This window comes from Sinohyriopsis cumingii, chromosome 6 (assembly GCF_028554795.1).
Source record: "Sinohyriopsis cumingii isolate HCF-2022 chromosome 6, ASM2855479v2, whole genome shotgun sequence".
NCBI lineage: Eukaryota > Metazoa > Mollusca > Bivalvia > Unionida > Unionidae > Sinohyriopsis > Sinohyriopsis cumingii.
Genome location: NC_142966.1, coordinates 38,251,862 through 38,269,715, shown reverse-complemented (window position 1 = coordinate 38,269,715; position 17,854 = coordinate 38,251,862). Strand labels below are relative to the sequence as shown.

The 17,854-nt window shown below is 36.0% G+C and overlaps 1 protein-coding gene and 1 long non-coding RNA gene across 2 annotated transcripts in view; one reads left to right on the top strand and one right to left on the bottom strand.

Annotated features, from left to right (window-relative positions):
* The first annotated feature begins 2,987 nt into the window (after nucleotides 1-2,987).
* Nucleotides 2,988-4,284, top strand: LOC149796737 (uncharacterized). The gene is made up of 2 exons (XR_016421454.1): nucleotides 2,988-3,035; nucleotides 3,229-4,284. It is a non-coding gene; the product is annotated as an uncharacterized LOC149796737 (long non-coding RNA).
* Nucleotides 4,285-7,623: 3,339 nt separating this feature from the next.
* The window catches only part of LOC149796736 (ribonucleoside-diphosphate reductase large subunit-like), a 57,684-nt gene continuing 47,453 nt past the window's right edge, over nucleotides 7,624-17,854 (bottom strand). Inside the window, exons 16-19 of the mRNA XM_089961383.1 lie at nucleotides 16,776-16,911; nucleotides 14,974-15,069; nucleotides 11,640-11,828; nucleotides 7,624-8,186 (exon numbers count right to left, since the gene is read on the bottom strand). Coding sequence (XP_089817509.1) covers nucleotides 7,980-8,186; nucleotides 11,640-11,828; nucleotides 14,974-15,069; nucleotides 16,776-16,911 — 628 coding nt within the window. The 3' untranslated portion in view covers nucleotides 7,624-7,979. The remainder of the gene's footprint in view (nucleotides 8,187-11,639; nucleotides 11,829-14,973; nucleotides 15,070-16,775; nucleotides 16,912-17,854) is intronic.

The following is a 17,854-nucleotide window of genomic DNA, read 5'->3' as shown; positions in this document are numbered from 1 at the left end:
AAATGTAGCATTTGTCATATTATGGAAGAATTTTGTTACATCTCGCTCTTTCAGTACCACTGAACGTCAGTGATATACCTGAATGCGATGGTATTTTAGTGTTCGTCATTTTGTTTGGAATTGTCGAAGTTCTGAATGTCACGTGTGCGCAGTTCATGGAATAGCGGTTGTAATTGGCTTATTTAATATACTTATAGCCATTGTTATCATGGAGAAGAGCGGACAAATTTTCAAATGACAAAAGGCTAGTGTAGTAAGTCTCAGATCTTCCGTTCTTTTATTGTTATGCTGCCCGTCGTTGTATCTGATGGCATATCGGGCAAAGAAACGAAGTACAATGTAAGCTGTATGTAGCTGGATATTTCTGCACTTATCTCCATCAAATTCTATGTACGCAGCTAAACTATTGATGTTGACCCCTCACTGTTTTTAAATGAGAGAGGTCAGTATCCTTGTCGAGTTTTTTGAGGTTCGTTGTTTTTTTTTAATTTTATTTTTTTCAAAGACAAATCCAGATTAATTCCATTCTTCACACCGAGTTCTAATGGACGAAAATGAGTTTAAATGAAGATGTTTTTGCCACATCTTAAAATGTAGCTTTTACTGAAATTGTTAAAACAATTTTATGGCAGGATGTAAATTATAGCACTCAATTTTATTCCTTTAGAGAGGCCTGGTTTCAAATACTAAAATTTAAAAATTTGGTTGCTTTCTTACCGAGAAATTTCAATTTCTGTGCCGCTAAAGTCTTGTCTTGTCCAGATTAAAATTTGCTAAAATTCATAGCAACGTTTTGACCCAAAGAAGACGAAAGTGTAATTAGCTCTAACTCCAGACTTTTATATCAGCCCATACATTTATTTCAACTTTATCCTTTGTCAGACGCCGTTTTCCCTAATTTTTGCCTCCCCCCTTACCCTACTCGTTTTCCAATTTCGACTGAAGATTAAAAATGCATTTTGCTAACCGTACTTTCAGTGCTTCTCTTTTATTTAGCCGTCTTTTTTTTGGGGGGGGGGGGTCAAAAGGAAAGATGAGTGTTCAAGATAAAGGACGACTGGATTAAAGAGACAACATACTTTTGTTAAAGTTTAGGAAGATAAGTCAGGTTAAATTTATAAATATAGTAATTGACCTTAATTTTAAAATATTTTTTCTTTATAACATATCTCAACTCCCCGCTACTTCATTTTATTAATATTATTATTTTCTTTTTAAAGCTACGTTAAAAATCTAAATCATGCACACATACATTATTTTTTAACAAAATGTAGCTCTAATTTATCCCTCCTTTTTCACAAATGGTTACTCGAAAGACTCGCTGCGTGGGGAATATTGAAATTTATTAAGTCATATATTAATTACACTCAGGTAACTGCTTTCATTATTTGCAGCAAAAATCAATTGATCAATCAGCCTTTCGTTCTTCTGTCTGTCGTTGTAGACAAGTATTACTGTCAATATTTTGGCATTATGCATTAATATACCAATAAGGATCTCTCTCAAAACACATTACATCCTTTATAATTTTAAGTCCTGTCGGAACAAGAATTTGGGAGGGTTCGACATTTAAAGCAGGTCACCCGTCACCGAGTCGACTAATATTTCATTCAAATACAATTCCTCGCATTCTGGGTTATTTAGGTGGATCCATTGGTGTGTATTTGTATATACAGCTAAGAATGTGTGCATTCTTTGTATTTGCCAAAATCTTCCTTGTGTAACAGGAGTGGCGTAAATGAATTTTTTCTTAAATATTTGACATTGTAACTTGAATGTCAGCATGCGAGGCTTAGATGAAACATAAGAAATTTATGGCATTCTCTCTCTCTCTCTCTAACACACAACAAGCTCATCTCAGCGGTTTGAGTATCTGACTCGCGGCCATACATTTAAGACTTCGAACTCCGCCACCGGATCAACTAGTTGGCTTCTGCGCCGTGTCCCTCAATGTGCAAAGCGTTTTAGCTCTACGTTCCTCGATTGTCTACAATGATATAATTGAGAATGTCTTTGAATGGTACGATAGTCTATCACACATAGAATCAAGAACGTCTTTGAATGGTACGATAGTCTATCACATAAAATCAAGAACGTCTTTGAATGGTACGATAGTCTATCACACATAGAATCAAGAACGTCTTTGAATGGTACGATTGCCTATCTCTTTCACACACATATGCTACCAGATCTACACAGGGGATCGTATTGTTGCTTACAATTTACCTGTCATACTATATAATAACTACTAGGGAGGACACGTCTCTCCTTTCTCGCTCGACCTATTTAAGAATAAAAGCTGATAGTTCAATCTACATTTCGAGTAGCATAATAAATTTGGTACCCATGTTTAGCTCAGGCATTCGACTTTTTATGCGTTTCCGAAATCTGTCTTACTATCATACTTTTAAGGAATGCCAGATCATTTTTCCACGTTACTGCTCGACATGGCCATAATCGCGCCCGCTTAATATGCAAGTGAAATCCCGCTGAATGGAATACTGCCCTCTCATTGATTAAAAGAGAATGACGTCTGCAGTTATTTAAAAAATTTTTTAGTTGACCAATGAGAAGGCAGTATTAGCGAGTTGTCCAAGTCCATATTTGTACAAGGACGCACTCACCTTTCACATCTGTAAATTCAGGGGAGAGGAATCATACAAAATTACTTATTTGTGTGAAGCCGAGTGGTCTAAAGCGCTCACCGTTCCTGATCACTGTCATCTCACCTCTGTCTGCGTGGGTTCAAGTCCAAGGATCGGCTAGCGTGGGTAGGTGGGAAAGCCTGTCAGTAGCTTCTCGTGGGTCGGTGGTTCATCCATGGGTTTTCCAGGGTTCTTCCTCCACCAGTTATGCTGGCCGCCATTTATAGCCTATATTGTACTGAAAAATGGCGTTAAACCCTAGAACAACATTTGTGTGTAAATAAAAAAAATGCCTTTTTCGTGACGTCACTGGTTTCCATAATTACTTCCCTTCCAATAAGTCTTTCATCTTTTGGGTTACAATTCCAACACATGTATGGAAAAAATACGGTATGGTCCATACCAAATTTAATTATTTTGCAATAAGCAGTATGCCTTGATGGAGTTTTACAGAAATGAATGTTTGACGTTTTAATGTAATATTTACGAGATAGGTACTAGCTGCACGTCATTTTTTCATGGTCTAGAAAAGATATACATAATTACAGCAATCACATGTTTGCCCTGTATTTTATTTCTCCAGTGTGGGGCCCCGAGTGGTCTAAAGCGCTCTCCGTCACGGATCACTGCCATCTCACCTCTTTCTGCGTGGGTTCGAGTCTCGGGCTAGGCCAATGTGGATTTGTGAGAAAGCTTGCCGGTAGCTTCTCGTGGGTCGGTGGTTCTTTCCGGGTTCTTCCTCCACCATTAATACTGGCCGCCATGCTGAAAAATGGCGTTAAACCCTATAACAACAACAATTTCTCCAGTGGACTTAGCCCAAATGTCTATCCTCATGGGAAGTGCAATGGACCGGTAACTTGTTCAGGAAACACCTTGAGTGCACACTCAAACTAGAAAGTTTGATAGCTCGCCGTAAATAAACTTGATGAAACACAAGAGATTTAAATAACACAAGTTTTAAATACACAACTGTTAAATATGAAGTTTACTTTAGGAATAACTATGATAGTTTTTACAAAGGTATATTTAATTTATATTGTGTGCTTGAACTTTGTGATTGAGGGCATAGTTTTGACATACCAGACTGTCATGTTTTGTCATTACTGTAGGAGGCAAACAAGATATTTACTAAAATTTACATTCAAGGCCTGGCCTTGTTTAGTAAATGGTGAATTTTACCATTAGAAATGACCCATATTTGTTGTTATAGGTCAAGTGACAGTCTGTATATAAAGACGTTTTTTGTCCACCAAGTCTTCATTCCTATTTTAATATTGTTCTCTCTGATCACCTTTAGTTGTGTTATTTTAATTGGAGAGGAATCATCGAGTTTAAAATCATTAATTCAATGTACAAAGTGCTCTTTGACTGTTTGGAATAAAACACTATTTGGGGATTACTGTGAATTCATTCCTAGACATTCTGGATTATATCATTGTGAAACATCAAGACTGTTAGTATATCAGCCTATTCAAGAATATTATTACATACACACATTCAGTATTGGAATTCATTTGGAACATGATACATTTGGACTTGTGATAAAATTTTCAGGATCATTTGGGATTCAGTTCACAATACTCAAGTTCCTTTTAAATTTTCACTTTGTAATTTATAAAACGAAATTATTTGTTGATTTTACTTGACTTGTTTTGCTTCTTTCTGTTACTTAGTTTAAGACCATAAAGTCAGCTTGAGTTTGTACAAACAAGTTAATATTTCTGAATACATGGCCAGGTCATTCTAGTCAAGCTAAGGAATCGGAATATATGGCCAGTTCAGTCTGGTCAAGCTATCCAATGTAAATACATGGCCAGGCCATTTTATTTTGAGCTTTGGAAATTGATTACATGGCTAGGTCATTCTGGTCAAGCCATGCGATAGCAAACAAATCTTTAAAGATACAACTTGCATGCAGATAAACTATTTTATTAATGCCCAATCTTAAAACCCAAGGTTAGAAAAATGAGCACCAGATGACACAAGAACAATGCGACAGATGAGGCAGAAAACAATACTTGCAGAAAAGTAACAACTCATAAACTAAATGGATATTCTAAAACTGAAATAGGAAAAATATTAGTCTTTTGTCGAGTTACATTGGCTAAATTTCTTGAGAATTTAATGCACGTGGGTTCTGTAGAAAATGAGACAAGATAAGGATGTGGCAGATAACAAGTGTACAGGCTGATCGCGTATTGCTTTATCTCATTTGGAGTGATCACAGACAATCTCTTGACAATCTGTGCAATTGAACTGATCCATTCCAGAACCCATGTCTGAGAGCTGTCAGTAGGAAGCTATACATTTTTACTGAAAATTCGAAAATCCAGTATATGGTGTAGTGACTCCTTGTTTTCAGCAGAAGAGATCAGTACAGTTATATTTTCAGATGAAATGCAGGTAGTGTTGGGTAAATATAGGAGAGCTTATGTACAGAGAAAGGATGAAGAGAGATTCAAACCCCAAATCCTATGATGTTAAACCAAACATAAATGGGGCATTAGAGCTGTTCTTTTTGTATGCATTTGTTATAGTGAAAATGTATCATTGCAAAAATCCAGGGGAATGTCAGTTCAGGAATTTATATTGAAATATTGATTTCAAATATTTTTGGCATGTAGTGGCCAAAATCTTTTCAAATAACTATATTTATCTTTCATGACTTTCTCCATGTCTTTACCTTAATATTTGAAAAATATGGAGAATGACTTGCAGTAATAAAAACAAATAGATAATCAAGAAAATACTGGTATAATCAGATAAGGTACATACACCACTGTTAATTGAGAGTAGGGCCCCCGAAAGCCTATCAAGACTAGGAACAATCTTGTTGTTCTCAGCCCCAGAAGGTTTTGGGCATAAGTCTTATCCAATGCAAAAACTTCCTTCTTCTTCAACAACCTGACCTGACTGGTAGGACGGAAGCACATGAAAAAAGAGAAGGACATGGTGCAAACAGGCTCTTCCAAGAACTCATTTGAATCCACCAGAATCTAAAGAGCATGGTCACCCTGAACCTGTTCTAGAGGCAAGATTCACTGGACAAAGCAAGTTCACATCAGGATTTGTGTTGTCCTGTACCATTCAAAGGACCTGTTCTTCTACATATGGAGCCCCAGTAGGTGGCTTAACAATCTTTTACTTTATCCATTTTAAGAATGTTAAAAATGTAAAAACCACATTGTCAGCAAGCGCAAGATTTCTTCCATGCAAAATTGTATCACATTCTTTGGAGAAGCCCAACACACAGAAAATTGGTCAATTTAAAGCATTTCTATATGAATTTTTTAAATGTTTTCAACACTGTGAATATACTACATACATACAAATTTAGAACTCAAGTTTGTGTCAGTTTCAATGTTGTAATCTTATAGAATATGCAAACAAAGCATGTTAATAAAAAAATTCAGATGTGCTGGAAGACAGGTTTATTGTACAGTAACTGTAAACATATATTACAATTCATTTAGGTAGAAAAAACGTTTGTTGTAGTCTAATATTTTGGGTATTCTGAACAATGATGTAACTGATCAATTTTGTTAGTAAACACCAACACACTAACAGTGTATCTGGAAACCACTTAAAGACGCGTCAATCTGGTTATGAAGGTGCATTTACTCATCTTAAATCAAAATATTAATTATTCCAAAAATGAATACTAATATAGTGTAAACAATGTCTATTCAATAACGATTATTGAATGCTTTGCACTGTAACTGTCATAAAGAGACTTCAGACAAAAATGTTTGATTGCCATGGACTTTTACAATGGTGGTCAGGTACTAATCTGGGTGAAGATAAGAATGTAGGGTATAATTGTCACAATATAAGGCAACAGGCAGATTTTTCATTGTGACTTCACAGCGCATGATATTCAGTCTGGTTTGTACTGGATCACACGTTTATGTTGCGCTCATCCAAAATTGTCCAAGTACTTTGACATCGATTTTTGCCATGTTTGTCAGGAAATGAGAATGATGACCATCCAAAGGAATATGGATGTTGGATGATCCAAACAAAGTTAATCACCATCTAAAGATCTCTGTGATCAAATTACCTTTTAAAAAACAACACCAGTTACTGAAATAGTCTGTATTTAATGCACACATGACCTGTATGACTGTTACTACAGAGTGTGATATGCAACTACTGAATTTTACCCTGGAAGGGATGTGCAAAGATTTCATCTCCAGCTATGATGTGCTTGTGGACAATGATACGCATCTATGGAATGGTGTGTATTTCAAAGATGATATTTACTTTAGTAAGCAAGGAACATTGACAAATATGTACAATTTCTTAAATGGAACAATGTGCAGTCAGTTTGATGGTAACTGTTATTACTCTGGTGCGATGCATGCAACAAAAGTGTGCAACCAATAAAATATGACCGATGTGATAGATATCAGTTTTAATAACAGCATATAGTTCCTGCTATGTTCATTTGAGGTCATACAGCCCAAATACAAGGTGAAATAACCAAAATCGGGCATAATTACCTTAAACATGCAACTCCATATCACACAGACATTATACGAATTTGCTTTGCTATGATTGTTCAAATAGTGTGAAATTATTTTTAAATGAAAACAAAAATGGCCACTTTGGGAAAAATAGAGAAAAATACAATGTCTAAAAACAAAAACAGCAGGAAAAATGCTTGTTGGAAAGACTGCATTTATCACACACTGATTTGTTTCAATTTAACTGTAAAGTTGATTAAGCTTACAACAAAGGAATTAGGAAGTTTGATATAATTATTAAAAAGTAAAATACAACCATGATCATGTACAGGCCAATCGTATACATGGAGACAAATCTGGATGTTGGGTAGGTGCACAGACACCATACCAAGTGAATAAATAACCAATCAGGATTGACAACACCATAATTGCTCTAACAATTTAATCACAACGATGCATTACATACCACTGATACATTATTTACTGATAAACAGAAAATAAAAAACGAATTCAGCAAATTTGTATGCGGATTTATTTTAATATAAAGGTAAGCATGACATGAAGTAATTTGACAGTTATACATAAATTGTATTTCTGCCCATGAATTTTATCAGGATTTTAAAATAAATAAAAATAAAAAACCTAAATAAACCCCATACAAACAACTATCATTCTAGTGAAATTAACAGGCAAGGTTAGAAAAGGAATAAGTTTGAGATTATAAAGCGGATATATTGTGTTGAATATCTACATCTCTCCCTGTTTAAATCTCAGAACTTGATCTACACCATACTTTGCCACATGATGCAATAGTTAATAACAATTGTAACTAGTGTACAACACAAGCTTTTCTTCTTCTCTCCATTCAAGATCCACACATGAGACACTCGTCCTTATTTTGCAGAGAGCAGACCATGGCTGCCATATTTTTTGTCTTCTTATCATCCTTATCAGCAGTCGGTGCAGTAGGGGTGGTGGGTGTAACCTGTTTCAGCTTTGACTTGTCCACTGTAAATTGTATGGCAGCAGCTGCAGGCTTGCTCCTCAAGTAATACATGCCAGTCTTCAAGCCCTGCAGAATGATACTGACCCATAAGTAAATATGCAGATATTCAAGTTATTAAAATCTTGTAAGACACAAATCTGAGAATATTAACCCTGGTAGTGCAAGAATTTTATATTGATGGATGATGCCACCTGGCTTTGTATGGAGCTATATATTTATGGTCAAATGTCACCTAACTGTCGGCAGATGCCACGTTTTTATGGCACAGGAGAGTGACATCTACGGATCTCGAATCCAGGCCAATCATTAATCGTGCGCTAATAAGAACAGGGAGGTAGCACATATAAAAGTCCAGTAGATGATGGCCTTGCATCATTCTAACAGAACATCAGTGAAACAAATATTACAACACTTATCTGCCCAGGAAAGTTTGTTGTCAACAGTGGATGTTGATGTAAACAATACAATGGCTGTTAAGTAGTTGCAGTCTTGCAGCTATCTCATATACCAGTTGCCACTGATTACCATATATACGTATGGGATAGTCCTAATTAGAATAAAGTTCATTAGAGCTTTGTGTGAAAGTGTGAGGTATAAATTGCTTTCCAAATTTGAGAATTAATTTTCTGCAGGAATATACCACGTGATGATATGATTTTGCTGTGGGGTTTAATGCCATTTTTTCAGCACACGATAGGCTATGCATGGCGGCCAGTATTAATGGTGGAGAAAGAACCCAGGGAAACCCCGAGAAGAACCACTGACCCACGAGGAGCTACTGGCAACCTTTCTCACATACCCACATTAGCCGAATCCATGACTCGAAACCACACAGACAGATGATATAAAAGTCTTCTGACACTATCACATGCTGACATACAAGTGCTATGACCTGGACATCCCATTCAGTAACAACTTCAAGTTCCACTAAATGGAGCTTAAACTAGTAGTCAAGTTTGTTTATGAGTGAATCTGTCGTGTACAGAGCTTTTTCTTATATTGGGTGATACAGTGTATCATCAACATTGACAACTTTACAAACCTGAAAGGGACCAACCCTTTTTCGGGGGTGTCAGGTGCTGACTCCAAGATATTCTTTTCCTTGCTTATCCTACTATTTTTCTTTTTAAAAGTAAAAGCACATTACTTTGCTCTGCTTCTCTCTCTTAACAATCAAGTTAAAAAGAGAGACTGACATAGAGAGATCCACTTCTTAATTAACCCACTCTTATGACAGAAATATGAAATGTACGTGACTTGGGAATCTATCATTCAACAGCTAAACTTCGACCTGGTGGCTGTTGTTTTCGTCACCTTGTTTTGTTTTTACAAACCAACTTTCAGAGGTAAACGAATAAGCATATAAAGTTTGTTCTTTCTTTTTTTCCTCAAACATTTGACAATATAGAAGTTATAATGTGTTAAGATTGTTGCTGAGAAATCTATTTTGTTTCAAAAAAGTTTTGGAAGGTGTTAATTAATAATTATCACTGAAAACCTAAAAACTCTTGCTCCAAAATTTATAAACAATGACAAATAATTGTTAATTTTTTGGTAATAATGACTTTCAGATCAACAGATCTACTCAAAAGAATACTTGACAACCAGTGTCACTATCAGTAATATGTACTGTACACAAAAGTTCCCATTCACTGTTGCAAACTCACATTTAATTGTTCATACTGCTGTTTATTTCTGTCTCACTTGGCAGTCAAGATCAAACAGCTCACGTGACTTGGTAACACATTGTCATTTCTCAGCTTTCCTTACCATATATGACCGAAAAATAGTACACTATTGTGTTATTGTGTCGATAATGGCTCTGATAGTATTGCTCTACCTGATATGATATTAAAATCATTCAGATGTAGACATTAGAATGTTACAGAATTAAATATATCTATCTGGTAGGCCATTGACAGTTGTGCTCAAACTAGCTGAACATCAGAAGATGTATTAAAAATAAAATTTGAAAACAACTTGAGTTGTTAAGAAATGTTATTCTATAATTATATGTGCTTCATATATGTGACAAATATAATAACTGACACAAAATCCAGGTTTGTCAGAAACACATTAATTATAAAAGCTACTGAAGAGATAGAAGACACAATATATCCCATACTAATGATATGCATTCAGTCTGCATGTTAAAGGATAGTAAAGGAAAGTTAAAACATTCATAAGATTCAGTAGTGAAGCTGGCAAAAATAAAATTTGATGAAGGACGAGTCTAGAAATAACCCTAAAACTCATTAAATTCCTGACCAAAATCCCAACCTTTTTCAACAGTATTTTTTATATTGACAGAAAAATTTGTATTTGTTTCATTTTACATGTGATGAAAAAATAGAGTTCACTTCAGTCAATGACAAACCTACAGATGGATTTTGCGTCAGTTATTACATTGTTACGTCGATAGAGATACTTGGTTTTATCAAATTTATTCTTGCAACAACAGCAATTGTTTATAGATGTGTTTACATAAAATCTGTAAGGCATTTGCCTTTTAACTATTTTCAAATGAGAAAACTTGTTTTCGATTAGTTTCTCTTCCTCCATTACTGTCTGGGGGTAGCAGGTGGGGGAGGCAGAGCATAGAAAGGTTAAGCCATCTAAACTTGTTTCCTGTCAAACTTGTGAGAGTCCACGAGGACTGAAAGGACATCTCGTCCTGCTCTCACTCATGGTGGTAGGATGTTGTTGCTCGGATATCTTGCGGTTGTGGGAGAGACTTGGGGGGTAGGGAAGTCTTTAACTCCTCACATGGAATAAGGGGACAGCCCCTAGTGAAAGATTTAGCATGAGGTTTAAGGGTGACTCTCAATCATCCTAGAGTGTTGGGGGAAAAAAGGGTCTGCTCTCCTCTCTCCATTCCATCACCATTATGCAAGATGGTGACATTGGCCCATGGACCTTCACACTGACTATTCTAGCAGGGTGAAAAGGTCGTTAAATCCTTGACTGCGTAAAACAGAAGGACCAATCACTTCCCTGTACACAATGATCCCCACACCCTGTAGGCAAGGCTATGAATTCATGCAACATAAAAATAATGAAAACTCAATATTAAGCACTTATTATAAATGCCCTATTTGTGATGCAGGACTTGAAGCAAAATTAATTTTCCATAAAATGTAATTTGCACCACTAAAAAGACACCCTGAAGAAGGATAAGGATTATGGGACATACTTCAATGTCACAGGGTCAACTTCAAAAACTTTCGGAAAGTCACAGTATGGGAGGATGAATCATATGGCTAGGGGTAATTTCCTCCCCAGAATGAATAAACTATGCAAAAGCAAGGGGTAGCTCACTAATGATATCACCTGTATTTCACAAATAAGAAACAAACTAGAAAGGTGGCAATGCAAGACAGATGACCCAATAAAGCACCTAAAATGGCCCAAACAGCGTGATTGGATGGAAATACAGATATCTGGATGGACAATGGTAATACAATGTTCCCTACTGTTTTCATGGTGGAGAATACAAATACAAAGACATCAACTACATACCAGTTTCCAGGCATAGAAATGCATGCTGGTGAGTTTGCCATAGTTAGGTTCTGCGATATGGATATTCAAGGACTGACTCTGGTCAATGTAAGCTCCACGATCGGCTGCCATCTGGATCACAGTTTTCTGTGAGATTTCCCACACAGTCTTGTACAACATCTTCAGGGCATCAGGAATCTCATTAATGTTCTGTGAAGAAAATATTTTATGAAGTGGTGATGGTGGTAGTAATAGCAGCATTAGCACTGGGAAAGTAAGAAATTGCAAATGTTGAAAATCTAAACCCAAGGTTCCAGGGCAATTTCCTGTTGGGGTGGTGGTGGTGGTTGTGTGTGTGAATGCCCCCACCCATAGCAATTTTTAACCTGTTAAATTACTCATAAAGGTTTCCTGGAAAATGGAGATTTGCCAAACTAAAAAATGAATAAATAAACAAAAACTTTTTAGTTATACTCATTTCCACTTGTGTTATACTCATTTCCACTTGTGTTTCAACCTCTATTCCCATGTTCTGTCACTTCCCACTGACAAAAATTGCATGGCTATTAACCAGAAGCTGTAGATTAACTGATAACTGAACATTTACAACAACTACAAAACTGACTGTTGGTGTTGTGTGTATAAATTTATACCCCAAAAAAATCCCATCATTTGGCTGTAATTATTTACTACTGTTTGATGGTCACAGAAATAAATTGCATCAACTATGTGGTCTAATTTAAAAATAAGTCAGATATTAGTTAATAAATGATTTTATAAAAATTCACAAAGTTTATTTTTAATTGTTTTCTTGCCCTTAAATTCTATTTAAAACTCAAATGGTTGATCAATCATAAATATTAAAGATGCATTAAAAAAATGTGTGTACACACATGTAAAGTAAGAAGATTCATTGCTGTTTTTTTCCTCAGAGATCAACAATATTGTTTTATGCTTATTTTTCTGTTTTTTTTCTTTTAATCATTTTCTGGGACAGTTTGACAAGAAGGTCAATGTTAGGTGACAAGAAGGTCAATGTTAGTTGACAAGAAGGTCAATGTTAGTTGACAAGAAGGTCAATGTTAGGTGACAAGAAGGTCAATGTTAGTTGACAAGAAGGTCAATGTTAGGTGACAAGAAGGTCAATGTTAGTTGACAAGAAGGTCAATGTTAGGTGACAAGAAGGTCAATGTTAGTTGACAAGAAGGTCAATATTAGGTGACAAGAAGGTCAATGTTAGGTGACAAGAAGGTCAATGTTAGGTGACAAGAAGGTCAATGTTAGGTGACTCTGGCTTCTACCTACTTGTTGACAGTCATGTTAGGTGACTCTGGCTTCTACCTACTTGTTGACAGTCATGTTAGGTGACTCTGGCTTCTACCTACTTGTTGACAGTCATCTTTAACTGTGATTGCTTAGGATCATATCTGGCTCAAACTAGGGTCTTGATCCATCAGAAGGGGGATGAGGTTGCTAACTACTATCATTTTTCTCAGAAACTGTCTTCAAAAATGGAGTCATCAATAACTGTTCAGATTATTCTAAAGTTATTGTTAACGATTGATGTATTTTACTTTGCCAGTGCATGAAAAAGGCATGCTCCCCATAACATTTGACATAATTCTACATGTTTAAAATTTTTTGTCTCTTTTTACACTTGGCACCATATAGCTATAATTGTGCTGAGGTGTTGTTAAATGCTAATACATATTCATACATGCATACAAACATCCCCATTTCCCCAAAATATATCAAATTATTAAACAAAGAACTTGTTTCCCCTTTATTTATCCTCTTCAATCCATGAGAGAAATTTGTTATCCGTTTGCAATTAAACATGCATTTCTCCTTCATTGGAGTCGAGTGCCTTTCTAAGACAAGACACTCTTGCATTTCTCCTTCATTATGGGATAATTAATTTCCAGGAAATTGGAGCTGAGTGCCTTTCTAAGACAAGACACTCTTGCATTTCTCCTTCATTATGGGATATATAATTCCAAGGAAATTGGAGTTGAGTGCCTTTCTAAGACAAGACTCTTGCATTTCTCCTTCAATATGGGATGTATAATTCCAAGGAAATTGGAGTCAAGTGCCCTTCTAAGACAAGACTCTTGCATTTCTCCTTCATTATGGGATATATAATTCCATGGAAATTGGAGTCGAGTGCCTTTCTAAGACAAGACACTCTTGCATTTCGCCTTCATTATGGGATAATTAATTCCCAGGAAATTAGAGCTGAGTGCCTTTCTAAGACAAGACACTCCTGCATTTCTCCTTCATTATGGGATATATTATTCCCAGGAAATTGGAGTCGAGTGCCTTTCTAAGACAAGACACTCTTGCAGCTGATCCAGGCTGGCCTTTGCAAACATCATACCTACAACACTTGGATTACAAGTCAGCTGCTCTACTGAGCTACAAAGGCTCCCAATCATACGCTGATGGATCAGAACAATTGTTAATGCTCAGCCCCCCCCCCTTAAATATGTCAAAAAAAAAAAGACTTCTCAATGAATTTTTGAGAGTTTATCAAGACTTCAATTTGATATTCAAGGTTTTTTTAAAAAGACAAACCCTATTTTTTCCCCTCTCATTTTGAGTTGAAAACAGGTGCATGTTATACACCTTAGTGCACATTATACAGAACAAAATATGGTAGTTATCCAGTTAAGGATAGTGAAGCTCAATCCTTCTTGCAAATACATCAAGAATAATCAATTATGGTATTAATTTCTTGTATTATTATATTTTGAACTTTTGTTTTGAAAAATGCAGTCTTTTGAAAACAGCCACCAGCTTTATTTGGTTGAGATGATCTACCTTAAGGTCCATAAAGTCATGTGACTTAATGGGTATGTTCAGTTGGATAGTGCAGACTATTGTTGTTGTTGTAGGGTTTAACGCCATTTTTCAGCACAAGACAGGCTATACATGGCAGCCAGTATATATGATGGAGGAAAAACCTGAAAAAAAAAACCCAGAAAGAACCATCAACCCATGAGAAGCTACTGGCAACTTGTCTCGCATGCCTAAATTGGCCCAGCCAGAGACTCAAACCCACAGAGGTCAGATGGCAGTGATCCGTAATGGTGAGCCACTTGGCCACCCTAGTACAGACTATAAATGTATGACTGGGTATCAGATGTATACATCTGTACACAGGTTCAGACTGGGTATCAGATGTATGCAGCAACATACAACAGTTCAGACTGGGTATCAGATGTATGCACCTGTACACAGTTCAGGGAAATGCAGTCACTTCTGCACACATACATGGTAACATGGACTTGACATTTTGGAATCAGAAATTTTCACTCTTGTAAAAAATAAAGAAAAAAGTAAAAAAATTTATCACCTGAATAGATCCACCACTTGCAATAATCTGATTCTTCATATCATCATTCCACAGGCCTAGCTCTGTCAAGTCTTTCAGCAGATGATGATTCACAATCTGCAGAAAAAATAACTTTATTGGTAATGAACTGAAACTAGAAAATTGCCAATATTATTGGATAGTAAGTTTTATTTACTCAATGGGGGGGGGGGGGGGGGGGCAGGGGGACAGTTTTATACCATTTTGAGCACACAACAGATATAGATGGCAACTAGTATATTTGGTGGAGGAAGGACACAGGAAACAAATAAGGAAGGTATTCTTACACTATTCCTATGCAGCAGCCGCCTTTTTAAGAATATTCTCAAATTTATGAGTGGATATATAGATGACATTGACAAAAACTAATTTTTACTGCTTTATTTTTATTTTTTAATGTACCGAAAATGCTTAATTCATATAATGCCAATTGTAGAATGTTACTTTGGTGAAAAACATTAATGATTACGCCAAATGCACAATGGTTGGCATGTATGTTTGTCCCTTGTTAAATATTAGGGACCAACTATTTAAATTTGGTGGGAGGGAGGGCCAAGGATTAACAAATAATTTGTGGGACACTAAATATTAGCTTTAACCAAATAAGGGCTTTGTTCACATCTGATGCATTACTGCGAATTATATCCCTGTCATAATGCTCCACATATGGAGGAAATTTAAGTTCTAAGTATAATATTGAAAACCATATTACATAAAAGATACAGGAATTTAATTTCTTTTGCACAAACTAGTTTTCTTGGAGTTGCTTAAGTGGGGGTGGGGTGGGGTGGGGTGGGGATGAAATCCTCCAATCATGCAGCCAATATCATTAACATGTGCACAATGTGCAAAGTGGTGATTTGCATTCAGGCAGTAGTAATAACCTTGCCACAAGTGTACAAGGTCAAATGGTGATTTGTATTCTGGTATTAGTAACCTTGCCACAAGTGTACAAGGTCAAATGGTGATTTGTATTCTGGTAGTAGTAACCTTGCCACAAGTGTACAATGTCAAAGGGTGATTTGTATTCTGGTATTAGTAACCTTACCACAAGTGTACAAGGTCAAATGGTGATATGTATTCTGGTATTAGTAACCTTGCCACAAGTGTACAAGGTCAAATGGTGATTTGTATTCTAGTAGTAGTAACCTTGCCACAAGTGTACAATGTCAAAGGGTGATTTGTATTCTGGTGGTATTAGTAACCTTGCCACAAGTGTACAATGTCAAATGGTGATCTGCATTCTGGGAGTAGTAGTAACCTTGCCACAAGTGTACAATGTCAAACGGTGAATTGTATTCTGGTAGTAGTAGTAGTAACCTTGTCACAAGTGTACAATGTCAAATGGTGATTTGTATTCTAGTAGTAATAGCAACCTTGCCACAAGTGTACAATGTCAAATGGTGATTTGTATTCTGGTAGTATTAGTAACCTTGCCAGAAGTGTACGATGTCAACAGTGACAAAGACATCATGTGTATGTATTGTACTGTACTTCCATCCAAGATGTGTGTTAGGTATTCTGTTACGACCAAGAAGGTGATGCATGTGAAAGATAAGAAGTTTGCTTGCATTTTAGGTAAAATCCCATGTCCATGCCATTTTCATGCACATATTATGTAAGAAATTCTTTACTTTATTGATCCTATCAACTGCTTTTTTGCAGGTAGTTTTAGAGAAATTAGTGCTAGCTGAGTAGGTTTTGTTTTTGATCATGACAAAACAGTAGGCATGAGATATATGAGAGAGAGAGAGAGAGAGAGAGAGAGAGAGTGAGTTGGTTACCTGAAATTCACCAGAGAGCACTCTCCTGGTGTATATGTTGCTGGTGTAAGCCTCTATTGACTCGTTGTTACCCAAGATCTGTGCAGTGGAGGCTGTGGGCATAGGTGCCAAGAGCAAGCTATTCCTTACTCCATGCCTGAAAACAGATAAATATTAGAGCATAGCCATCAACTACATAGATCATTTCAAACAAAATGTTTTGCTCCAATTTGGTTTTCTCTTTACATTTTAACCTTTCTAATATTTAGAGTTTCATTTTTAATTGCCTCTATACAGCCATTATCATGCTGACATATTGTTAAGGGCTATTGGTAATGCACAACTCAATAAACGTGGGTGAGTGATGGTACTCTATGAAGAAATGGTGATATTTTATGATGACAGTGACGTCCCATTTCTTGCAGTTAAATATCATGCACAATTTAGCAGTGAGCATGGAAAGAATAACTTAATTCCATCCCTTTTTGTTCACAAATTTTGATTACGACTCTGTGGACTTAAAATAGTAGAAAAGAGTGAGAAGCAACAATCTTTGTAAACTTCAACGAATAGTTTATTTCCCAAGAAAACAAAGTGAAAAATGTAAAAAGAACTAATGGTATTGCAAACAACCCAAATAATCCTTGAATTTCTAACACAAATCCTAGTGATTAAAGTTCTGAATAAATAAATCCAACACTGGAAGTGTTGATGTGCCAACAGTCTTTTGTTGCATCATAATAGTACAATCCAAGAATAAATCCTTGTTTAAAATTTCATAATAAATCAAGAAAAGAATAACTTGAATTAAATAATTTGAATAAATGAATTCCAGCCTAATTTAAACACTGAATACTGCAATAGAACAATTGATTCTCCTCAAATCTTGTGCACTAATGAATGATTTCTAGATAAACAAGATTATATCATCCTCAACTCAAATCTCATTGTGGAAGGCTTCACATGTTTACAGGATAAAATATTAGCTATAATTAGAAGGTCTGCTACTAAAATTATAATATCAAATGTGGTAAACAACAGGTAGCCTGGCATTTTCTGTGGAATTCCAATGTTCTAGACTCTGAGATAAACATGTTTGC